Source organism: Sorex fumeus, unplaced genomic scaffold (assembly GCF_029834395.1).
Source record: "Sorex fumeus unplaced genomic scaffold, SorFum_2.1 ptg000125l, whole genome shotgun sequence".
In the NCBI taxonomy this organism is placed as follows: domain Eukaryota; kingdom Metazoa; phylum Chordata; class Mammalia; order Eulipotyphla; family Soricidae; genus Sorex; species Sorex fumeus.
The window spans coordinates 2950159-2975897 of record NW_026606182.1 but is presented as its reverse complement, the minus strand read 5'-3'; the positions used below and the strand labels follow the sequence as shown (position 1 = coordinate 2975897).

Here is a 25739-nt window from a genome sequence, read left to right as displayed (position 1 = left end):
ACCACGTGTGGTCCCCCAAGCCTGGCCTGAAGTGATCCCTGAACCAGAGCTAAGAGTAAGCGCTGAGCACCACCTAGTGTGACCCACAAACCAAAAATTACAACAAATAAAATCTGTCTGCTTGAGAGGCTGGAGAGATAGCACAGCGGGTAGGGCGTTTGCCTTGCACGCAGCTGACCCGAGTTCAATTCCCAGCATCCCATATGGTTCCCTGAGCACCGCCAGGAATAACTCCTGGGTGCAGAGCCAGGAGGAACCCCTTGCATTGCCAGGTGTGACCCCCCCCCCAAAAAAAGGAAAAAAATCTGTCTGCTTGAAGCAGTGCAAGCAAGGAAGAACAGTATCAAATAGAGATCACTCACTATGTAATACTTTATAATATACTACATAGAAACATGAATGTATAAACTTTGTAATACATACTTTATGGTTCCATGTATTTACTGTATACCTACTTGCACCTGTCTGACACGGTCCATCCATGAATATCGCTCCAGTCCATGAATATACCATGCATATTATATACATATAATATGGGCATATGTATATAATACCCATATACACTATATAGGAAGTATATACTCTGTGCTACATAATGTCATGCATATACTTTGTAATGGCTGGAGTGATAGCACAGCAGTAGGGCATTTGCCTTGTGTGCAGCCAGCCTGGCCGAGCCGGGTTCGGTTCCTCCGCCCCTCTCAGAGAGCCCAGTAAGCTACCAAGAGTATTGTGCCTGCACGGCAAAGCCTGGCAAGCTACCCGTGACAAAGCCTGGCAAGCTACCCATGACAATATGCCAAAACACAGTAACAACAAGTTTCACAATGGAGACGTTACTGGGCCCTGCTTGAGCAAATTGATGAACAATGGGAGGACAGTAACAGTGATACTTTGTAATATACCATGCACATCCAATGTACAATACTATGAAGTATGCCTTCATTGTAAGGGTGATTTTTTTTGCTTTTTGGGTCACACCCGGCGATGCACAGGGGTTACTCCTGGCTCATGCACTTAGGAATGACTCCTGGTGGTGCTCGGGGGACCCTATGGGATGCTGGGAATTGAACCCGGGTCGGCTGTGTGCAAGGCAAACGCCCTCCCCGCTGTGCTATCGCTCCAGCCCCAAGGTGATTTCTTAAGTCAGAGCTTGCTCCTTAGGGCTGCCTCATGCTCCTTCCCCGTGCAGGGGGCACCCCTGAGTATCTTCTGGGGATGATGCAGCAGATGGGGCTGGAGGAAGCAGCCCCCTGAAACGCAGACCGTGCACTTGTCCCGGCCTGGTCTCAGAGTCCAGGCTGCAGTGACACGGGGCTGCCTCTGTGGCTCCATCTGTCCAAATGGGCCACAGGAGTGAGATCTCGTGAGGCGAATGAGCGTCCTCCGGCAGCTCCCAGCATGCTCAGCGGCCCTTGGCTTGTGCTGTCACTCATGTCCGTTTCTCTCCTCTTGCTCTGCTGTAGGCACTGTTCCAAAGCAAGAGACGCTCCCATGCAAGAACATAGATTCCAAGATCGTCGGTTCCAAGAGTCCCAGAGGTCTCACCAAAAGGGTAAGGAAGCGGTTGCTGGGTCTGTTCTCCGTGGGGCCTGCCACGGGCTCCGCCCCTGAGGAGGCAACACTGGCAGCTGGGCATGGTCTCTTTCTTGAGGCTCTTTTTGTTTTTGTTTTTGGGTCACACCCAGTGATTCTCAGGGGTTCCTCCTGGCTCCGCACTCAGGAATTACTCCTGGCGGTGCTCGAGGGACCATATGGGATACTGGGAATCGAACCCGGGTCGGCCTCGTGCAAGGCAAACGCCCTACCAGCTGTGCTATCACTCCAGCCCCCAGAACAGTGTTTTTGCAGGGCTGGGATTTCTCAAAATGCCCCTGGGAAGCCTCCTGGAGGTAATGTGTCTCCATGTCCTAGCAAGTGTCTTCTTAGAATCCTGTCCAGATGAGAGCCAGAATTCGCTGCCCGCCTGGTGCCACATCGGCTGCCTGTAGCCACTGGCCAAGGGCGGGGCCTCACATCCTCCCATCCGCATCCAGCCTCTCTTCACTCTCTCCTTCCCGGGCCAGATTCTCCTTCCTTTGCTCTTCCCACTAGTGGTTTTAGCCTTTCCCAGTTGCTCGCTGGCTCAGGTTCAAGGTTCAGAGCTGGTGGTTGAAAGCTTGGGCTGTAAACCACTTGGTTCTCGACATTTAACCCTTTTTTTTCTTTCTGGGTCACACTCGGCGATGCACAGGGGTTCCTCCTGGCTCATGCCCTCAGTAATTACTCCTGGCAGTGCTCAGGAGACCCTATGGGATGCTGGGAATCAAACCAGGTTGTCTTCATGCAAGGCAAATGCCCTCCCCACTGTGCTATGACTCCTGCGGCTGGCATTTAACCCTTTAAATGCTGGAGAAGAGTGAACAGCGATGTTGTGGCCTTCCTGCACCTTTTAGCTTAGGAGATTCCAACAGTGTGAGGCCTGGGGGCGGAGCCTGTCCTGAGAGGGGCACCCTTGACCCAGCATGGGGCCAAGCTGACACAGCATGGGGCCAAGCTGACACAGAGGTCCCAGTGAAAGGACACAGCTGGTAGCTAGTGGAGCTGTGCAGCCAATGCATTTCACTGCCTCATTCCTGAACAATAGTGCTGCCCAGCTAGGAAAGGATTCAATTCCTCAGAATGGTGCCAGTGGGTGCCAGTGGTGCCCCTGAGGGTGATGGGAACAGCTTCCTTTCTTTTCTATAGTTAAAAAAAAATTTGAGGGGGAGGAGTGTTGGGTGGGCCCCACTCGGAGATGCTCAGGTCTTCCTCCTGGCTCTGCACTCAGGAATCACTCCTGGCGGTGCTCGGGGGACCATATGGGATGCCAGGGATCGAACCCAGGTCAGCCACATGCAGGGCAGACATCCTCCATGCTGGACTGTCTCTCTGGCTTCTAGTTCTTTGTAGGTGAAGATTAGGGCAAAATCAATCTTATTTATTTTAAAAATAAATTTAATAGTTTAAAGATAGTTAATAGTCTGTAATATTTATGGCAGGTGGGTTGGGTAACTCCTGGTGGTGGCATTCAGGAACTGTTCCTGGCTCTGCTCAGGAGTGACCCCTGGTGGTGTTTGGGGACCAGACGGATGCATTTGCTGGGAATTTGACCCTGGGTTGGCAAGTGCTCTTTCCCCTATACTTCTCTTTGCCTTTTTTTTCTTTTTGGGTCACACCGAGTGATGCACAGGGGTTCCTCCTGGCTCTGCACTCAGGAATTACTCCTGGCAGTGTTCGGGGAACCATATGGGATGCTGGGAATCGAACCCAGGTCGGCCGCGTGCAAGGCAAAAGCCCTGCCCACTGTGCTATCGCTCCAGCCCCTGTTTCTTTGGTTTTGAGGCCACACGTGGAGATGCTCGGGGTTGGGGGTGGGGTGGGGGCGCTGTGTGGTGCTGGGGACCAAACTAAGCTCCCCCAGCTGTGCCCCCCACCTTCCCCAGCCCCACACGCATCTTCCTGTTTCAGAAAATCGCCCCTAAAAACCTGCTGGCAGAACTGTTCCAGCACCCCGAGTTTAATGAGGCTCAGCCCAACGAGCTCCCGAACGGGGTGGTCTTCCTGGATATGGTCAGAAACTTGATCCTGGCGGAGCGGAGCCCCCTGACTGGCAAGGTGAGAGGCACAAGCGCAGGGGCAGCACCCCCATGACCAGCAGCACCCCAACTTTCCCTCGCCAGGTTTGTGTGCTCCGGTTTCCTGCCCCTGAGTCAGGACAGCGGAGCAGTTATACCCAGTGGCCACCCTGTGGACATGGAGGGGATTGGACACACACACCCCCACCTCCCCGGCCCATGGCCCACACTCCTCGATTTGCCTTTCTGTTGTGTTTTCCACAAGTGCACTTTTGTTTTGTTTTGTTTTGGGTCACACCGGGCGATGCTAAGGGGTTCCTCCTGGCTCCGCACTCAGGAATCATTCCTGGCAGTGCTCAGGGTACCCAGTGGGATGCCGGGGATCAAACTCGGGTCAGCCACAAGCAAAGCAAGCGCCTTCCCCACTGTGCTATGGCTCCGGCCCCAAGCATACGCTATGAAATATATTGGTTTGGGCTGGAGCCATAGTCCAGCGGGGAGGGCATTTGCCTTGCACGAGCCAGGAGTTACCCCTGAGCATCAACGGGTGTGGCCACCAAATCAAATAAAACAAAACAAACAGTCATAGCAATAATTGTCTGTTTTTTTTTTTCCCTTTTTGGGTCACAACCGGAGATGCACAGTGGTTACTCCGGGCTTTGCACTCAGGAATTACTCCTGGCAGTGCTCGGGGGATGCTGGGAATTGAACCCGGGTCGGCCACATACAAGACAAATGCCTTACCTGCTGTGCTATTGCTCCAGCCCCAGCAATGTGTTTTTTGGGGGCCGGAGCTATCCAACCTGTTGGGCGCTTGCCTTGCATGCGGCCAACCCAGGCTTAATCCCTGGCACCCTGTATGGTCCCCCGAGCACTGCCAAGAGTGATCCCTGCGTACAAAGCTGGGAGTGAGCCCTGAGCACTGGTGGGTGTGGTCAAGAACTCATTATTCCCCCCCCAGGAAAAGAAAACCCAAACATAATAACTGTCTTCTGTGTCTTTTCAAGACATTTTGTGTTGAAAAAGAATTGGAGAAGTTTTTCTTATCTCCTTCTGTGAAGGCCATATGGCTGGACAGCTTCTGGTGGATCTTCCACGAAAGGTACAAGGTACGTGACCTGCGGGGGGGTCTTGGCTGGTTTCTGGCGCTTGGCTGAGACGGAGCTGATCCCTGCAGAGTGCTTTGCACCCATTTTCCCGGGGCGCTCAGCCCTGCTGCCTCCCCTGATCCCCCACTCGCCCTGCCTCTGGCAGACAGCCTGTGCCTTCACCATTTCCCCGGGGTCCTGGCCCCCCTCAGACCAGCTCGGGGAGCTGGTCCTTGTCAAGGGGATGTTCCCGGGCAGAGCCAAGAAGGTAGTTGTGTGGGGGGGGGACTGGAGCAATAGCACAGTGGGAAGGGCGTTTGCCTTGCACGCAGCCGACCTGGGTTCGATTCCCAGCATCCCATATGGTCCCCCGAGCACCGCCAGGAGTAATTCCTGAGTGCATGAACCAGGAGGAGCTCCTGTGCATCACCCAGCATGACCAAAAAAAAACTTAAAAAAAAAAATAGAAGGTAGTTGGGACCCGGTCAGAGTTGGGGGGCTTTGCCCTGCCTCTAGGGTGTCGTTCCCTAGCAAATAGGAAGTTGGAGGTCTGAGAATAGATTCCTGAATAGGGGGGGATAAGCTCTGACTGCCACCCGCGTTTCCGGGGGGAGTCTGACGGTGCCCCCCCCCGCCTTCATTTGCTCCTGGCAGCCCGACAAGGAGATCCAGAACAAGCTGTTCGACCGGATTGCCCTGAACTATGCCTCCCTTTTATTTTTTGGCCCTGGTACCTTCTATGAGAGGGCGATCCTAAAGGTGAGCACTGTTGGGGAGTCACCACAGAGACGGGTTTATTCTGCATGAATAGAACGGTTCTGACATCCCGTACAGGAGCATCTCGGAAACGGGGGGGGGGGGGGGGGGGGAGGGTCTGAGCACTGAAGCACAGCGCAGTGAGGGCGTAGAAGAGGTAGATCCCCTCCCCCTTCCTGCTCCTCTCTCTCTCTCTCTCTCTCTCTCTCTCTGTTTCTCTCTCTCTGTCCCAGGATTTCTTGCTTACGGCTGGCTTGGGTTCAATCTCTGCCCCCCCCATGTGGTTTCCTGAGCCCGGCCAAGAGTCATCCCTGAGGGCACAGCTAAAAGTCCCGAGCTGGGTATAGCCCCCAAACCAACTGTCACTGTCACTGTCCTCCCATTGTTCATCGATTTGCTTGAGCGGGCCCAGTAACGTCTCCATTGGAGACTTTGTTGTTACTGTGTCTGGCATATCGAATACGTCACGGGGAGCTTGCCAGGCTCTGCCATGCGGGCGGGATACTCTCTGTAGCTTGCCGGGCTCTCCGAGAGGGGCGGAGGAATCGAACCCGGGTCGGCCCGAAATAAATAAATAAATAAGATGAAAAGCAAAGCAATCTATGCAAGAGTGTGTGTGTGTGTGTGTGTGTGTGTGTGTGTGTGTGTGTGTGTGGAGAGTGAACAGGGAATTAGACCAAAGGGCTAGTGTGCAAGCATGGTGTGCACACGGCCCCAGCATTGATCCCCGGAACCTCAGGCCTCTCGAGCACTTTGCAGTGGCTCCCCCAAATCAAGACAAACAAATCAAATGTAGACATAAATGTATGTGGGCCTATGATAGGAAACTATCTGGAAACATATTTATCAAAATTTTTTTTAGGTTTTTGGGTCGCACCGGCAGTGCTCAGGGGTTACTTCTGGCTCTGTCCTCAGGAATCACTCCTGATGAGCTCTGAGGACCATATGGGATGCCGGAGATTAAACCTAGGTTAGACACATGTAAGACAAGTGCCCTACACAAGAACTCCCGCCCTTAATTTGTCACTGTCACTGTCCTCCCGTTATTCATCGGTTTGCTTGAGCGGGCCCAGTAACGTCTCCATTGGAGACTTTGTTGTTACTGTATTTGGCATATCGAATACATCACGGGTAGCTTGCCAGGCTCTGCCATGTGGGCGAGATACTCTCAGTAGCTTGCCGGGCTCTCTGAGTGGGGTGGAGGAATCGAACTCAGGTTGGTCATGTTGGCTGCACGCAAGGCAAACGCCCTACCGCTGTGCTATTGCTCCAGCCCTTAATTTGTCAATTCTTTATTTTTTTTTCCTTTTGGGGTCACATCTGGCGATGCAAGGGGTTACTCCTGGCTCTGCACTCAGGAGTTACTCCTGGTGGTGCTCAGGGGACCATATGGGATGCTGGGAATTGAACCCGGGTCGGCCGCGTGCAAGGCAAACGCCCTCCCCGCTGTGCTATTGCTCCAGCCCCTCTTTGTCTATTTATTTATTTATTCTTTTGTTTCTGGGCCATACCCAGTGATGCTCAGGAATTACTTCTAGCCCCGTGCTCAGGAATTACTTCTAGCCCCGTGCTCAGGAATCAGGGGACCCTTGGGGATGCCCGGGAGCGAATCTGGGGTTGGGATGCATGCATGCAAGGCGAGCATTCTACCCACTGGACTGTCGCTCCAGCCCCATCCTGGGGCTGTCTGCGGGCGGGTCCAGAGGGTGACCCGAGCTCGCCTGGCCCCCAGAGACTGCCCATGCTCCTGAGCAAGGCCCTCTATACCAGCTTCTGCTGCTGCTTCTCCCAGTCCTGGCTCAGCACCCACGAGTTTAAGTCTTCCATCTGCGACACCATGGGCCTGTGGTTCTCAGGTAAGCCGGGAAGACAGAGCTGGCCCAGGGTCATGAGGTCACACCCAATGGGGGTGCAGGGAAGGGAGCAGCCTGGTTCACAGGCCTCTCACCTGGTCCCACGTGTGTGTGTGTGTGTGTGTGTGTGTGTGTGTGTGTGTGTGTTATGGGTGGTGGGAGGGTTTTGGGGCCACACCTGGCAATCTCAGGGGTTTTTTGTTGTTGTTGTTGTTTTTGCTTTTTGGGTCACACCCGGCGATGCTCAGGGGTTACTCCTGGCTCATGCACTCAGAAATTGCTCCTGGCAGTGCTTGGGGGACCCTATGGGATGCTGGGAATCGAACCTGGGTCGGCCGCGTGCAAGGCAAACGCCCTTCCCGCTGTGCTATCATTCCAGCCCCGATGCTCAGGGCTTACTCCTGGCAGGGCACAGGGGTGGGGCGTGGGGACCACATGGGATACTGAGGATTAAACTTGGGTCAGCCGCGTGCAAGGCAAGCGCCTTACCCTCTGTCCTGTCTCTCCCGCCCCTCTTGGCTTCCTCTCAGGGATCTACCCCAGCCCTCAGAGCTATAGCAACTGGAACTACGCGAAACTGGACCCCGAGAGACACCGGAGAGAAGAGTTAATGAGTCTGAGCAAATACATGATGAAGGGTAGGTCCCAGCCAGGCAGGGACCCGGGCCGGCCGCCATTGTGCCCTGCCACCTCCAGCTTCCTAAGCAAATGTCAGTATTTTGGGGTGAACGGATGCAGTTGGGGTGTGGGGGAGGGTTGACCTTGTAATGGCAGCTTCCAGGGTGGGGGTGAGGGTCTGCTTCTTACAGGCCACCGTGGGGTAGGGGTTCTTTTATTTAATCCTGACAACCCTCGAAAGTCCACCCCAGGGGCCAGAGCGATAGCACAGCGGGTAGGGCGTTTGCCTTGCACGCGACCGACCCGGGTTCGATTCCCAGTATCCCATATGGTCCCCCGAGCACCTCCAGGAGTAATTCCTGAGTGCAGAGCCAGGGGTAACTCCTGAGCATTGCCTGGTGAGACCCAAAAAAAAAAAAACCAAAAAAAAAAAAAAAGAAAAAAGAAAGTCCACCCCAAATCCACTTTGCAGAGGGAACCAGAGTTCAGGGCAGCCAGGAACTGGCCCATGGGCAAGTTCAATAACAATCGGCGGAAAAGCAAAGAACAGTTGGGCCTGGACGGGGACATTTGGACATTTGAGCCTTGCGATCCTGTTGGGGTGAATGAGGCCCAGAACTGGGGACTTGGCACTAAGGGAGCCCGGGAAGGCTGCTCAGTGAGCCTGGACTTAAGAAGTTGTGCTATAGGGGCCGGAGGGATAGTATCGTGGGGAGGGCGTTTGCCTTGCATGCGACTGACCTGGGTTTGATCATTTCATAGGGTGCCCCAAGCACTGCCAGGAGCAATTCCTGAGTGCTTGAGCCAGGAGTAACCCCTGAGCATCGCCGGGTGTGACTCAAAAAGCAAAAAAAAAAAAAAAAAAAAAAAAAAAAAAGTACAAGTGTCTCTCCCAAAGGAAAAGGAGGCCGAGTGAGAGAGAAGGAAAGTGTCTCCCACAGAGGGAGGCTGGGGGTGGGGGTTGGGGTGTTGGGGGATGGTGGGAGGGAAACAGGGGACATCGGTGGTGGGAAATGTGCACTGGTGGAGGGGTGGGTGCTGGATCGTTGTATGACTGAAACCCAGTTATGAGCAGCTTGGTAATGGTTATCATGGATATTCAATTTAAAATTTTTTTTAAAAAGTAATGTGGGGGCTGGAGCGATAGTACAGTGGGTAGGGCATTTGCCTTGCACATTGCCAACTCGAGTTCAATTCCCAGATCCCATCTAGTCCCCTGAGCACCGCCAAGAGTCATTCCTGAGTGCAAACCCTGGAGTAAGCCCTGTGCGTTGCTGGGTGTGACCCAAAAACCCCAAAAAAAACAAAAAATGTGGAGTTCATGGCCAATTCAATCAGCTTAATCAATGGCTGAATAAATAGCAGTATTCCTACATTTAAAAAAAGAATAATGGGGTTGGAGCAATAGTACAGCAAGTACGGTGTTTGCCTTGCACACAGCCAACCCGGGTTCGATTCCCAGCTCAGTCCCCCGAGCACCGCCAGGAGTAATTCCTGAGTGCAGAGCCAGGAGGAACCCCTGAGTATCACCGGATGTGACTCAAAAAAGCAAAAAATAAAAAAATTAGAAAAATAACAAATGTCTCTCTTCACTAGGAAAAGACAGCTCTCTACTGGGGAGAGACACGAGCTCTGCCTCCACGCAGCGGAGGCCCACCATCTCCAGGAGCAGTAGGTTCCGGAAACCCCACGTGCCGGTGAGTGGGGAGCCCCAGCCAGAATCCACAGAGCCCCATTTGCTGGGGTGACTTCCGGTCAGGCTTCAGCTCTGCTTCCTGTACCTGCAGGGGTGCTGTGGGGTGGGCTGGCCTGCCCGTCCAGTGCACACTGGACCATCCTGGCTTGGCCTCTCTCAGGCACTGAGCACTGTATGCGGAGCACCGGGCTGAGAGTTTACAGCCGAAACCACTCCCAGGAAGTAAGGAAACACACGGGCTCTGACCTGGAGTCCAGCCAGAATCCGCAGAGCCCCATTTGCTGGGGTGACTTCCGGTCAGGCTCCAGCTCTGCTTCCTGTACCTGCAGGGGTGCTGTGGGGTGGGCTGGCCTGCCCGTCCAGTGCACCCCCTTGCACACCGCTGGACTCAGGGCAGTCTCCCAGCATGGCCCCTGGCCCTTTCCTTGAGGCTCTGTGTCCACGTCAGTATCCCGGTGGGGGTGGGGAGGTTGGGGAACCACAGTTAAAGGCTGGAGTTTTGAGGACGGACTCATAGTACAGTCGGGTGGGGGGGGGCGCTTTCCTTGCTTGCGGCCGACCTGGGTTCGATCCCCAGCATCCCATTCAATCCCCCAAGCACTTATAGGAGTAATTCCTAAGTGTAGTAGAGCCAGGGGTAACCCCTGAGCATCGCTGGGTGTGACCCCCCTCACCCCACAAAAAGGACTAGAGTGCATATCTGAGGCCCCAAGTTGGACATCTCCACAAGTCCAGCACCATCAGGATAGCCCTGGGGATCCTGGTCACCACTGGGCAGGTCAGTGCTGGCGGAACAGATGTGCTCTGGGATAGCTAGGAACGACCCCCGGGGGCTCCCTCTGTGCGCACAAGGGCCTGTTTCCCCCGAGAGCGGAAATAGAAACGTCGGGCCGACTCGAGAGAGAGCTGCCCCTCTGCCAGGAACCCCCATGGGAACCACGGGCTCCGAGTGGCGCTTCATGTTCCCAGTTTCTCCCGCATCGCCTCACAGGTCATCTGCCTCCCCAGCTCCCTGTCACCCTTGCACCGTGCTGCCACCTTGTGTTGTGTTGTTAGTGTGTGTGGGGGGGGGGGTTGCGGGGTTCGTGTCTTGTCCCCCTTCCTGGGCCGGGCCGGGAGGAGAGACCCTCTTTCCTTCTCGCGCTCCTCTCTCCCGCCTCCAGGTCAGAGCCCATGTGTCTCTTTACTTCCTGGGAGTGATTTCGGCTGTAAACTCTCAGCCCGGTGCTCTGCATACAGTGCTCAGTGCCTGACAGAGGCCAAGCCAGGATGATTCAGGGAGAGATGGGTTAAAATGCCTCTCTGGGACCTGGAGTTGAGGGACAATGGTGAGGGCACTTGCCTTGCATGTGGCCGACGTGGGTTCAATACCCGGCATCCTATATGATTCCCCGAGCACCACCAGGAGAAATTCCTAAGTGCCTGAGTCAGGAGGAACCCCTGTGCATCACGGGGTGTGACCCGAAAGCCACACACACACACACACAAAAAAAAAAGCCTCTCTGAGACCAGAGCCATAGGACAGTGGGGAGGGCATTTGCCTTGCATGCGGCTGATGTGGGTTCGGCCATCGGCACCCCATAGGGATCCCCAAGTTCCACCAGGAGTGATTCCTGAACACAGAGCCAGATGTAAGCATTGCTGGCATGGCCCCAGAAAGAAGCCCAAAGACCACTGTGTTTCTCCTGGCTGTCCCAGGAGCCAGGCGTCCGGAGGCCTTTCCTTCTGAGCCGAATAAAATCCCGACACATTTCAGAAGCCCAACCAAGAGGCTCAAGTTGCTATCTCAGAACAAGAAAAAAATTTAAAAAAAAGAATCCAAAGTTCTCCAGGGGGGGTCTGGAGTGATAGCACAGCGGGTAGGGCATTTGCCTTGCACGTGGCCGACCTGGGTTCGATTCCCAGCATCCCATATGGTCCCCCAAGCATGGCTAGGCGTAATTCCTGAGTGCCTGAACCAGGAGTAACCCCTGTGCATCGCTGGGTGTGACCCAAAAAGAAAAAAAAAGTTCTCCAGAGGTCCTGGGAGATGGTTCAGGGTACCCGCATGTGCCTGGCTTGTCGGGGGGAGGGGCTGGGTTCCCTTCCCAGTCACGCAAGGTCCCCTGAGCACCACCAGGTACAGTCCTGGTGACCCCCCAGCCGCCGAGCCTGACCATCCCCAGTCTGGGTACCACCAGGTAGGGCCCCCAAGCCCTGCTGAGACTCCCCTCTCCGCCCCCCCAAAAGTTCTCCAGAATGAGAGTGATCGGAGCTTGGCTGGGCCTCCCTGTGTGGAGCGGGGGTTCCTGCCTGGGTTCCTGTTGTTTTCTGCGATTCCCTTCCCCATCTGCCGGGGAGGCCGTGGGCTGTGCTCGTCATCTGCTCAGTGGTCACATGTAACCCACTGGCCGCTCCGCGGGGATCCCACAGTGAGGGAAGGTGGCCTGGGTGCCTCTGGCGTCACCCCGAAGCTGTCCTTCCTGATGTGGCTCACTCAGTCAAGGGCAGGTGCGTGTGGGCAGCAGCCGGTTCATGGAAGCCCCTTCGGCTTTTTTTTTTTGGCTTTTTGGGTCACACCCAGGGATGCTCAGGGGTTCCTCATTCAGGAATTACTCCTGGTGCTGCTCGGAACCATATGGGATGCCGGGGATCGAACCTGGGTCGGTTGTGTGCAAGGCAAACGCACTCCCCACTGGACTATCGCTCCGTCCCCCCCACTTCTTTCCTTCCCTGTATTGGGGGGGTTGGAGGGTTCTGTGTACCCCTCCTGTCCTTCCTTCCAGGGCATAAGCAGTGAGAGACCTGTTTCATCTGGGACCAAGTCAGAAGACAGCTATCGGACCCAGGACACCTACACCCCAAAAGGTACCTTGCCCAAATGAGGGCTTTTATCTCATTAGCTCAAAAATAATCTTGCACGCAGCCAACCCAGGTTTTAGCCCTGGTCACCCAGTCCCATCAGGGATGATCGCAGGGTGCAGAGCCAGGAGAAAGCCCTCAGCATCGCCACGTCCCCCTAAATAATACTACCTATTATTACTTATTTTTTTATTTTACAGTTTTTAAATAATTTTTTAAGGCTGGAGCAATAGCGTAGTGGGTAGGGCGTTTGCCTTGCACGCGACAGACCTGGCTGACCCGAGTTCGATTCTTCCACCCCTCTCAGAGAGCCCAGCAAGCTACCAAGAGTATCTCTCGCCCAAAAGGCAAAGCCTGGCAAGTTCCCCATGACATATTCGATATGCCAAACACAGTCACAAGTCTCACAATGTTATTGGTCCTACTTGAGCAAATCGATGAACAATGGGAGGACAGTGACAGTGACAGTGTATTTTTAAAAAATTTTTATTGAATCACTGTGAGATGGACGCTACAAAGCTGTTCACAATTGGATTTCAGTCCTACAGTTTCCAGCACCCATCCCTCCACCAGGGCACACTTCCCAAGACCAGAGTCCCCAGGTTCCCTCCCATCACCCCTGCACCCCCTACCCTCGGCCTGCCTCTATGACAAACGCTTTTCTTCTCTCTCTCTCTCTCTCTCTCTCTCTCTCTCTCTCTCTCTCTCTCTCTCTCTCCTCTCTTTTGGGCACTGTGGTTTGCAATATTGATACTGAAAGGTTATCAAGAATATCCCTTACCTGCTTTTAACTTGTCCAGCGTGATCATTCCCAGCTATTATTGTCATACTGGTCTCTTCTCTATCTTACTGACCCTCAGCCCCACACACACTTGTGGTTAGTTCCAACCATTGGCCAGTTCTCCTAACCCCTGTTTTCCCTGGCCAGGGATATTCTTCTTCTAATATACATACATACATATATATATATATATATTTTATTTACCACAAATGAATGCGGTCATTCTGTATCTGTCCCTTTCCTTCTGGCTCATTTCACTCAGTTTGATACTCTCCATGTCCATCTATTTATAGGCAAGTTTCATAACTTCATTTTTTCTGACAGTTGCATAGTATTCCATTGTGTACACGTGCCATGGTTTCTTTATCCATTTGTCTGTTCTTGGGCACTCGGGTTGTTTCCAGATTCTGGCTCTGGTGAATACTGCTGCGACTACCTATTATTTTCTTTGGCCATTACTGGACTAATGAGGAGTTTCTTGGGACACTGTTTACCAACTTCAGGCTCATCAAAGGCTCTTTGTGTTCCCTTCCATGGGCCAGGGGCAGGGCCACGGCTGGCTTCTGTAGCCTTGGAAGATGCTCGCAGGAAATAGTTGAAGAATGGCTTGGAATAAGTGCTGGGGACAGAGAATGGGGGTTAAGGCTCTTGCCATACACACAATTTGATCCTGTCTGATCCAGTTTGAACACCGTCAGGGGTCACTCCTGAGCACACAGCCAGGAATAGGCCCTTAGCAAGCTAGGTGTAGGCCCCAAACCCCAAATAAAGCAAAGTAAAATAAAAAGACACCACTAAGTGGGATTGGAGAGACAGTGTAGACGTAGGGCACTTGCCTTCATACCGTTGTTTGATCCTTAGCACCCCAGATGGTGCCCCCAAACGAACAAGCTCCCCCAAAGAAAAAGAGTTGGCTTTCATTCCCTTTATTTATTTGTTTTGGGGGCCATACCTGCTCAGGGATTAGCCCTGGCTCTGCTCAGGGATCAATCCTGGCAAACTCAGAGCACCATATGGGGTGTCAGGAATCAAAACCGGTCAGCCACCTGCAAGGCAAATGCCCTCCCTGCGGTACTATTGCTCTGGTTTCTCTCTCTCTCTCTCTCTCTCTCTCTCTCTTGGCTTTTTGGGTCCCACCCGGTGATGCACAGGGGTTACTCCAGGCTCTGTACTCAGGAATTACTCCTGGCGGTGCTTGGGGGACCATATGGGATGCTGGGGATAGAACCTTGGTTGATGGGGGCTGGAGAGATAGCACAGCGGGTAGGGCGTTTGCCTTGCATGCAGCCAACCCAGGTTCGATTCCCATCATCCCATATGGTCCCCTGAGCACCGCTAGGAGTGATTCCTGAGTGCAGAGCCAGGAGTAACCCCTGTGCATCGCCGGATGTGACCCAAAAAGCAAAAAAAAAAAAAAGTAAAAAGAAAAAAAGAACCTGGGTTGGCTGTGTGCAAGGCAAATGCCCTACATGCTGGACTATCACTCGGACCCAATTTTATTCTCTCTTAATCACCACATGTTCTCAGATTAAGCTTAGCATTTGCAAAACCGTTAGAGCTCTCCTGAGGCCTGTGGTGGCCTAGAGCGAATTCTCTGCGCCAGTGGTAGGGGTCTCACTCATGCCCTTCCCTCTCACTAACCTGCGAGTGTCTTAAAGTTAGTCACCTTCCGGCCCGTGCCCACCTCAGGATAACTGAGGCTGAAAAGCTGGGTTGAGGGACAGATAGAGAAGTAAGTGGACAGATGGCTGGCCAAAGGCACGCAGCAAATTAAAACATAAGGGAAATTATGTCCCGATGATCTGGATATAGTCTGATAGTTGCACACCAATAGGAAGCTGAGTCTCCCAGCTCTGTTTTGGATGTGTGGGACTTTTAAAGTCAGACCTGGCGATGCTCAGGGGTTCCTCCTGGCTCTGCACTCAGGAAATTACTCCTGCAAGTGCTCAGGGGGACCCTATAGGGTGCCGGGGATTGAACCCAGGTTGGCCCCGTGAAGGTAAATGCCCTTCCCGCTGTGCTATCGCTCCCACTCTGAGTCTCAGATCTCCCCACCCCTGCTGGTAACTGAGTTCTCATGATGCATTGTGTGTGTGTGTGTGTGTGTGTGTGTGTGTGTGTGTGTCTCATGTGCATTGTTAGAGCCTCGTCGGCAGACCCTGGTCTCGAGGAAAGCTACACAGCAAGTGAAGAATATCTCGGAAGCGCGGTGGCAGGCCGAGAGTGTTTCCAAGCAGGTGAGTGTCCGTCCCAGGTAGGGTCCTGGGGGCCCTCAGGCACCAGGCACTGATGCGTGGCCCCTAGAAAAAATAAGGGGCCGGATGGTACAGCTGGGAAGGTGCTTGCCTTCCATACGGCCAATCCCAGGTCTATCCTGGGTGCTCTGTAGTTCTCCTGAGCACACAAGCCAGGAGGAAGCCCCGAGCACTGGCAACAAAAGTGGGAAGTGAGGGGACTGGAGAGATAGCACAGCAGGTAGGGCGTTTGCCTTGCACGCGGCTGACCCAGGTTCGATTCCCAGCATCCCATATGGTCCCCTGAGCCCCGCCAGGGGTAACTCCTGAGTGCAGAGCCAGGAGTAACCCCTGTGCATCGCCTGGTGTGACCCAAAAAGCAAAAAAAAAAAAGTGGGAAGTGAGATGGGCTAAAGAAACCCTGTCAGGGAGGTGAGTGAGAAGTGGAATGATGCTTTGCAGATTAGTGCCCGAGCACAGCCCCAGCACAGCCCCAGTGAGAAGAATGTTAAGAACAAAAATGAGGGCTGGCACTGGAGCGAGAGTACAGCGGGTCGGGCATTTGCCTTGCACGTGGCTAACCTGGGTTCGATTCCCAGCATCCCATAGGGTCCCCTGAGCACTGCCAGAAGTAACTCCTGAGTGATGAGTCAGGAGTAACCCCTGTGCATCGCTGGGTGTGACCTCCCCCCAAAAAAAAGAACGCACGCTGTGTCTTGGTCCAGGCTCTGGAACTGACCGTGGCCCTCTCCGCTCTCTGTTCCCCGCAGTCTCACCCGGCCTGCAAAAATCCCAAGATGGAGAAGTACCTGTTCAACGTTTGCGCCAAGAGCCCCCTGATCCTGCACTTCCTGCTCAGATACACCAGCATGGCCCAGCACGGGGAGGACGTGCTCATCACCCGCTGGGAGCCGGGCCGGATGCTGCCGTATCCTTGGCACCGGGCGCTGCGCTGGCCGCCCCCTCCCAGAGTCGGCGTGATTGGGGGGTGGTGTACGGGCCCTCAGCCGGGGCCTGGCACCCAGAGAGCACCAGTCTCAGTGGCCAGCCCCTGCCAGGAGGCTGAGAGGAAGCGGCCCATGCTTCTGGTCCCCAATCTGCCCCGACAGATAGATGGACAGGGCCCTGGCGAGTGGCATTTCCCTCGGAGGGAAGTCCCGTTTCCCTCTCCTGGGGTCTCTCCCAAACCTTGCAGTGGTCCCGGCTCCAGAAGCCCGTGGCCCGGGGAGCTTTTTTTGGGGGGGGGATCACACCCAGCGATGATGCTCAGGGGTTATTCCTGGCTCATGCACTCAGGAATCACTCCTGGCGGTGCTCGGGGGACCCTATGGGATGCTGGGAATCGAACCCGGTTTGGCCGAGTGGAAGGCAAACGCCCTACCCGCTGTGCTATTGCTCCAGCTCAGCTCCCTTGCGGGGAAAACAGGGCTTTGTCAGGGCTCTCTGCCTCCACGCCTCCCTGCTCCCGTTCCATTGTCCTTGACCAGAGAACCAGTGAGACCTCGCTGACCTACCGCGACATCATCAGGCTGGTGCTGAGCAACATGATGAGGCGAAGGAACAGAGTCACGCAGCTGCACCAGATGCACCAGCAGGGGTGGCAGAACTTCGACAGGCACCTCCGGGAGCTGTGGAAAAACTTCCAGAGGTGGGTCGGGAGCAGGGTGGCGGTTCGGGCGCAGCCACATCCGGGCCCAGCTCCATTGCTTGGTCTCCACCGGAACCAGACCCGGGTCGCTGTTTGCCTGGGGGGAGTGGGACCCAGATTGGGGGGTGGAACCCCAAACCCGCTCGTGTGAGATTCAGAATTCTCCTTCCTTACCCTGGAAATCAGTGAGCTTCTTTTCTTTTTTTTTTCTTTTTGGGTCACACCCAGCGATGCTCAGGGGTTACTCCTGGCTCTGCACTCAGGAATTACTCCTGGCGGTGCTGGGGGGACCCTATGGGATGCTGGGAATCGAACCCAGGTCAGCCGCTTGCAAGGCAAACGCCCTACCCGCTGGACTATCACTCTGACCGCAGATTTTTTTGGGGGGGTCACACCCAGTGATGCGCAGGGATTACTCCTGGCTCATGCACTCAGGAATCACCCCTGGCAGTGCTCGGGGGACCATATGGGATGCTGGGAATCGAACCCAGATCGGCCGCGTGTAAGGCAAATAACCTACCTGCTGTGCTATCGCTCCAGCCCCTGATTTTTTTTTTCTTAACACAAAAGAACACTGATGCTTCATGAAAACATCTTTAAAAGAAAAAAAGAAACTGGAAAAGCAGGCTGGGGCTCCATGTTTCACATGGTTCAGGTTCAGTCCATCAGTCCATGCCCACACACACACAAACACAGGTTAAGCTTTTAATGTTAAGCAACTGGAAAGTGAACTCAGCTGCCACAGGGGATTTCCTCCCTGTTTTCCTGATTGGAGCATCTGATTTTTTTTTCCAATTTTATTTTATTAAAGGACCATGGTTTATAAAGTTATCTGTAGTTGGGTTTTAGACATACAATGTTCCATCAGCAATCCCACCACCAGTGTCAACTTCCTCCAACAGTGCTTCTAGGTTTCCTGTCCTAACCACAGTCTGGCCTGCCATCTCAACAGGCGCCTTTTAAAGTATTTTTTTTTAGTAAAACACCATGAGTACAGTTGCAGACTTACAAATTTTTGTGCTTGGGTTTCAGTTATACAATGATTGGGTACCCATCCCTCCACCAGTGCCCATTCTCCACCACCACTGATCCCAGTATCCCTCCCGCCCCCCATCCCCCCATCCCACCCTGCCTCTGTGGCAGGGCGTTCCCTTTTGTTTTCTCTCTCCTTTTGGGTGCTGTGGTTTGCAAAAGAGGAATTGAGTGGTGGAGCATCTGATTCTTGAGGACCAGACCACCTCTCATTCTCTCATTCAGAGTCCTGGGGCTGGCATGGTCCCTGGGGCACACAGCAAGCCCCCTCCCCCTCTGTGACTGAATGATTGCTGTGGTCAGCTCTCCTTGGTTACTCCTGGCTCTGCACTGAAGGATTACTTCTGGGGGCTGGAGCGATAGCACAGCGGGGAGGGCATTTGCCTTGCACACAGCCAACCCGAGTTTGATTCCCAGCATCCCAAATGGTCCCCAGAGCACTGCCAGTAATTCGAGTGCTTGTGCCAGGAGTAACCCCTGTGCATCGCCGGGTATGACCCCAAAAAAGCAAAAAAAAATGAGGATCACACCTGAAGGTGCAGGGGGCCATATGGGATGCCGGGAATGAGACCTGGATTGACCATGTGCAAAGCAAACGCCCTCCCCAACATCCACTCTCTCTGGCCCCATAAATGTTTGTCTTGCTCCGCGTGGGTGGAAGGCGCGTACTGATTCACCTCCCGGCCCGCGTGTCTTTGTGGTTCTGCACAGGGAGTTGAAGACTATTGACCAGAAAGAAGCTGAGATGAGAAAGAAAGCTCACAGGTTCATCATGTCTCAGAGCTCTGCGAAACCAGCCATCAGGCCCACCAGGGAGAGCTACCTGAAAGAGATCGACTTTATCTTAAGGCGCTACCACTCAAGAAACCCGCGCTAAGCGGAAATGTGCCGTTCCACCAAGATTCTCCAGCCTTGGGACAGCCCACTGTCGCCGTGACACCCAATTTCCTCCTATAAGGGCCGTCGCTGGTCTGGGGCTGCCTCTGTACTAAGCATTTCTATTTCCTTGTTATCTTTTTTCATTTTTCTTTTTGGGTCACACCCGGCGATGCACAGGGGTTTCTCCTGGCTCTGCACTCAGGAATTACTCCTCGCGGTGCTCAGGGGACCATATGGGATGCTGGGAATCGAACCCGGGTCGGCTGCATGCAAGGCAAACGCCCTACCCACTGTGCTATCACTCCAGCCCCTCCTTGTTATCTTAAAACTTCTTTTTGTTTGTTTTTTGGCCAGCCCTGGCCATGGGCCGGGGCTTCTCCTGGCTCGGTATTTGGTAGTCACTCTTAGAGGTCCTGGGGGACCCTGCAGGGCTGAGGATCAAACCCAGGCCTCCCCCATGCAAAGTTGGCTCTCTGCCCGCCGGGCGCTATCTCTGGGCTGCTCGTTGGTATTTATTCCCCTGTCCTTTTGTTACTTTGGTGATGTTGGGAATTGAAAGGCGTAGGGGGGGACACACCTTGGTTGTGGCGCTCCTGGGCGAACCCAAATCTGCTGTGGTACTTGTGCACTGAGCCGCGGTAACCACTAGGGGTCGCTCTATCTCAGCGGTGCTGCTTGCACTCATGCTTGCCGGAAGTTGTAGCGCTGAAAAAAGAGGATGCATTTTTTTTTTTTTGAGCCTCACCCAGCGATGCTCAGGGGTTACTCCTGGCTCTGCACTCAGGAATTTATGCCTGACAGTGCTTGAGGGACCCTATGGGATGCCGGAGACCAAACTCGGGTTGGCCCCTTTTGCAAGGCAAACACCCTACCCGCTGTACTATCGCTCTGACCCCAAAGTGGATGCATCTTTAGATGTACTTGTGGGCAACCCACCCTCTGACTTGCACACCCGAGCTACTACAGGAGATCAGGAATCACTTCCGGTGCCAGGGGTCTCAGGGCAGCTCTGCTTGGACCATGCTCCATGCTCACAGCAGCTCCTGGGATCAAACCTGCAGCCTCATGCCTCCAGAGCATGAACTCTTGGGCACTGAACAATCTCCGGCCTCCCTCATTACAAGCAACCCACAGAGGGGCTGAGAGAAGGCCCTATGCCAACTTTGCATGCAGAATCCCTGGTTCCCATTCCTGGCACCACATGGTCCCCCTGAGCACCTTGGAGTAGTCCTTGAGCACTGCCAGGTGTGACCCCAAAATAGGAAGGAAGGGAGAGGAGAGGGAAGGAAGGAAAGCAAATGAGAAGGGGTCCCAGGAGAACCTGGAAGAGATCCCGGACAGAACGTTCCTGGAGGCCCTGGGTTTTCTCATTGTGTGAAACACTGAGAGATAATTAGGAGAAAAATCATGGTCCCACTGGAATTCAATTTTGTAGTGCAGTGGGTGGCGCTGTCCTTGCACGTGGCAGACTATGGTTCCATCTCCTGCATCCCCTACAGTCCCCTGAGCACTGCCAGGACTTGAGTGCAGAGCCTGGAAGTAAGCCCTGAGCATCGCCTGACCTCCACCAAAAATAAAATTGTGTTTGGGAGCTATACCTAGCCGTACTCAGGGGGCTGCTCCCAGTATGGTGCTCAGGGGTCACTCTTGACAGTACTCAGGAGACCATGTAGTATCAGGGATCACACGCTGGTCCCTTGCATATAAAGCATGTTCATCAGTCCTCTGTGCTGTCTCTCCCTGGCCCTCCTGGTCCCATTTGGATTGTACACTTGACAGAAAACGGTGATCTTCAGGTTTTCTCTGCAGGGCGCTATGGTCACACGTTCTTCCCAGGCACCTAGCAGTGCCAGGGGCCACTCTTTGCTGAGTGCTCAACAGTGACCAGTGGCCAGAGGAAGTACTTGGGGACTCAAACTAGGGTCATCTGCATGCAAGATAAGTGCCTTAACCTCGTTACCATCTCCCTAGTCTATTGATATGTTTTTTATCTCATCCTTTTAAACTTGTGGTTCTGGTTTATAATATCTACACTGTGTTAGTTGATATCGATGTTAGTGTTATCGATGATCAACGGGAGGGCCTTTACTTTTACTTACTTTACACTGTGTTAGTATAGAACACTAGATAAGATTTCTGAATTATTATTATTCACTGAGAACTAAGAGTGCCCCACCTCCAATATGTAATATATAGATAGATCACAGTCCTCCCGTTGTTCATCGATTTGCTCGAGCGGGCCCAGTAACATCTCCTTCGTGAGACTTGTTGTTACTGTGTTTGGCATATTGAATACGCCACGGGTAGCTTGCCAGGCTCTGCTGAGCGGGCGAGATACTCTTGGTAGCTTGCCGGACTCTCCGAGAGGGGCGGAGGAATCGAACTCGGGTTGGCCATGTTGGCTGAGTGCAAGGCAAACGCCCTACCCGCTGTGCTATCGCTCCAGCCCATATAGATAGATAAGTTTTAATGTCTTCTTCCATCGTGCGTCCCCTGTGGGTCTGTCTCTCTGGCTTTTGACTAGCCTGGGCTAGTCTCAAGACAAATTTACCAGCTCAAGGAAGGAAAACCTTCTAGTTTCTCCCACAGGCAAAGATGATGCAGTGGAAAGAGCTTGATTCTAAAAAGATCTGGAGTTTGGGGAGACAGGAGGAAGCTCAGGGCATCTGTGAGGCCCCAAGTTCCACCCCCTGCCTCGTATGTCCCACAACTCTGCTGTGTGTGATCCTGATGGCCTCTGTTTAAAAAATAATAATAAAGGTGTTTGTAAAAAAAATCTGGGGATTTCAGTTTTTACCTGCCTGGGCTATAACTTTAGGGTTGTTTGTGACTGAGGTTGCCGGGGGCCTTAACAAAGGTAGATGGTGGTTTTGTATAAATGAGCTAAACCTTGTATAAAGAAGCAGTCGCTCAGTAATTGGTGTTGGACTATTGTTTTCATGATGTTACTGATCTTCCTGAATCTGTTAGCCAAGACATGGTGAGAGCGTGGGCCAAGCCCTGCCCTGTGTCGCTCTGGTGTTGAGGGCTTCGACCAGCTGGGTTCTGCCCACCAGGGGGCGCTAGAACTGCAGAATACATTCAAGCTCTTACCCCAGAGAAGAGCTTGCAAAGGCCCAAGAGTTTCTGCATTTGGTCGAGAAATTCAGAAGGCTAATCCAGCCGGGCCCCAGAAATGTCCCAGTAGTCCAACCCCATCAAAAGTCACTAAAGGACCCGTGATCCCAGACGCCTGCCAAAAATTCTGGACGGGACATGGAAAAGCAGCATCTGTGCCAGGGCCCAGCAGGTCCTCAGAAGAGTCCTGAGGTCCACGGCATTTTCCTTTTATGGTCTCTTCCAAAAATCCAGATTTTATGGAACTGGAGAGAGAGTACCGTGGGTCGGGCGTTTGCCTTGCCTGCGGCCGACCCAGGTTCAATCCCCAGCACTCCATAGTGTCCCTTGAGTCCTGCTAGGAGTGAGCACTGAACACAGAGCCAGTAGTAAGGCTTAAGCATGGGATATAGTCCCAAACACAAGCCCCTCTTCTTCACCCCCCCAACCCCCAGCCCCAGAAATCCAGATTTTAGGCACAAAGAGATAAATGCTTGGCCTTAGTTCAATCCCCAGCACCTCATGCTCCCCCAACCCGGGTGTTTTCCTGGGGGTCCCAGCACCTAACCATTAGGCCTGGCGTCTCCTGGCCGAGTAACATTGACACCGGCCCCTGAGCTCCGAACCACTGCTGGGGAGCCCTTGACCCCCCCAAAGATCCATATTTTCATCATGAAATCTATTGGTTAAAATCTTTAATTTCGGGACCAGAGATATAGTACAGTGGGTAGGGCATTTGCCTTGCGCATGGCCAAGTCAGGTTCTGTTCTGAGTTCTATTCACCCACAGTGAATCCTGAGCTCAGAGCCAGGGTTAACGCCGAAGCACCATGATGTGTGGCCCAAAAAACTGTCACTATCACTGTCCTCCCGTTGTTCATCAATTTGCTCTAGCGGGCCCAGTAATGTCTCCATTGTGACACTTGTTACGGTGTTTGGCATATTGAATATGTCACAGGTAGGTAGCTTGCCAGGCTTTTTGTTTTGTTTTGTTTTGTTTTTTTGTTTTGCTTTTTGGGTCACACCCAGCGATGCACAGGGGTTACTCTTGGTTTTGTATTCAGGAATTCCTCCTGGCAGTGCTCGGGGGACCCTATGGGATGCTGGGAATCGAACCCGGGTCGGCCGCGTGCAAGGCAAACGCCCTCCCTGCTATGCTGTTGCTCCAGCCCCAAGCTTGCCAGACTTTGACGTGCGAGCGAGAGCTTGCCAGGATCTCCGAGTAACAAGTGTCACAAGGGCCCAAAAAACAAAACCAAAAAAGTCTTTAGTTTCTCCCACTGCCTGCAGGATCTTAGGGATCAATCCTTCCCTTTATCTACCCCATCTCTGCCCCTCTCTGGTCACATGGAGCCCCAGCTATGGCCCTAAGAGAACCAAAGCTGCTTACTTTTTTTTTTTAACTTTTTGGGTCACACCCAGCGATGCTCAGGGGTTACTCCTGGCTCATGCACTCAGGAATTACTCTGGTGGTGCTCAGGGGACCATATGGGATGCTGGGAATTGAACCCAGGTCGGCCACGTGCAAGGCAAACGCCCTACCCTCTGTGCTATCACTCCAGCCCCCAAAGTATATTCTTTCAATTGTATTTTGGAACAAGGATTGGGGCTTAGGATGGAAACATCCCGAATTTGGTGGTGGGAAGGTGTAATGGTGGTGGGATTGAATATTAAATGTAATCAAATATTGTGAACTAACATAAAAAATTTAAAAAAGTGTTTAAGGGAGGATCTAGTCAGTGAAAAATGGTTTTTTTATTTGGCCCTCTACTAAAACTTTTCTCAAACTTGAACTCTTCAACTCCAAGAACACTCCCAGGCAAAGAAATCATTGGCCTCAGAAGAAATCATTCTCAGAGACTGAGAAATCATTTGCCCAGCTTGATTCTAAGTAGTTGTCCACAGGGGGGCAGTAAAGTATAATAGTTTGAAATTCAGTTCTCCGTCATAATTCCATTCTATTTTTTTTTCCTGTAGAATGTAAAAAAGACACACAAAGTTTGCCTTTTCTAGAGAACTTGGGAAACTGCTGAAGGACTTGAGCGGTTAGTAAAACTAACAGGAGTACTCATTGAGTTACTAGCTCACTAACTGGTGCTCTCTCTCTGATTAGAAACGTGGATAGGAAACTTCACCAACACCACATTTTCTCTTAATGGTCTCAGTAAGTTTTTTATGACCTCTTAAGTGTGTGCCATCCTTTAAATGGTTTTCCTTCTCCGAAGATCAAAGAAAAATAATCTCGTGTTTTCTTCTAGCTTTTTTATTGTTCAGATTTGATTTTCTGATCCATCTGGGATTTATTTTGGTATAAGGTGTGAAGCACAGTTCCAATTTTATTTTATTCTGCCAGATGGCTACCTCATAGTTCCAGCACCACTCACTGAATTCCTCCCGTCCCCTCAGTTTTGAAATGTCACCTTCCTCATAGAACTTCTGAACACTGAAAAGGCTGTTTGATTTGCTTATTCTGAGCTAAGCAGCAGAAAGGCTTTTTTTTTCTTTTGGGGTCTCACCCGGCGTTGCACAGGGGTTACCCCTGGCTCATGCACTCAGGAGTTACTCCTGGCGGTGCTTGGGGGACCTTATGGGATGCTGGGAATCGAACCCAGGTCGGCAGCGTGCAAGGCAAATGCCCTACCACTGTGCTATCGCTCCAAGAGGAAAGTTCTTAAAGTTTCCTATTAAACTACCCCAAGGAGACGTGTGTGGTGTCATTTCTTAAAATCATTTAAAATGGTCCGGGGGCTGGAGAGATAGCACAGCAGGTAGGGCGTTTGCCTTGCACGTGGCCGACCCGGGTTCGATTCCCAGTATCCCATATGGTCCCCTGAGCACCGCCAAGAGTAACTCCTGAGTGCAGAGCCAGGAGGAACCCCTGTGCATCGCCAGGTGTGACCCAAAAAGCAAAAAAAAAAATAAAATAAAAATAAAATGGTCGGCAGTCATCAATATCCGCCTCAAACAAGGTCCTTATTCTCATTTCACGAACGTGTCGTTATGGCGCTCGTTTCAGTTTCTTTAAGTGTACTGCACACAACCTTCAAATATTATGAACATTTTCCTCACCCAGCTGCCGCGAAAGCAAACCACATATGTTGCATTTCCCTAAATCGTTGCGCTGTGCTCTTTTGTCGCGCCTCGCTACAGCTGATGTCTCCACTGAACCGCTTTTGCTCAGAAGTTACCAGAATAACTTTAGGTGCGGCTTCAAAGTGTAAGCCTGTCATTCCCACCCACTCCATCCCACCCTCCCCCCCCCAACTACCACCAAACAAACAAACAAGCAAACAAAACCCTGCGTTTATTTCCATTGAACAGAAAGGACAGGCGGTGTTTCTGGAAAATAACAGATTTTGAAGCGTGATGAAGTTCTTCGTTGGCGCTCTCTTAAATATCCACATGGGGTGCTGGAGGCGGGTGCAGGGCGTCCCAAAGACAAATGGCTATTATGGGAATGTTATTTCAGCACCGTGATTCAGACACGTTAGGAAAAGGGGCGCCCTGTCCTGGATCTTTAACCCAAAGAAACGTTTGTGGGGCATCTCATATGCTCTTTTATTTTTAACTTATTTATTTATTATTATTATTATTTTTGCTTTTTGGGTCACACCTGGCGATG

At 52.6% G+C, this 25739-nt stretch overlaps 1 protein-coding gene across 1 annotated transcript; it reads left to right on the top strand.

Annotated features, from left to right (window-relative positions):
• Positions 1-1495: 1495 nt before the first annotated feature.
• FAM227A (family with sequence similarity 227 member A) lies at positions 1496-19020 on the top strand. The gene is made up of 12 exons (XM_056137472.1): positions 1496-1555; positions 3490-3636; positions 4604-4705; positions 5339-5443; positions 7173-7296; positions 7824-7931; positions 8103-8113; positions 12373-12454; positions 15372-15466; positions 16234-16391; positions 16959-17111; positions 18855-19020. Exons 2-12 carry the CDS (start codon positions 3589-3591, stop codon positions 19018-19020), a joined length of 1152 nt encoding a protein of 383 aa, XP_055993447.1. The 5' UTR covers positions 1496-1555; positions 3490-3588.
• Positions 19021-25739: the final 6719 nt, after the last annotated feature.

Bases quoted from the DNA above. Each gene is read 5' to 3' on its own strand.
- FAM227A (XM_056137472.1), top strand. From the start codon at position 3,589: ATGGTCAGAAACTTGATCCTGGCGGAGCGGAGCCCCCTGACTGGCAAG. The intron at 3,637-4,603 runs GTGAGAGGCACA...TGTCTTTTCAAG, and splicing joins GGAGCCCCCTGACTGGCAAG to ACATTTTGTGTTGAAAAAGA. The intron at 12,455-15,371 runs GTACCTTGCCCA...GTGCATTGTTAG, and splicing joins GGACACCTACACCCCAAAAG to AGCCTCGTCGGCAGACCCTG.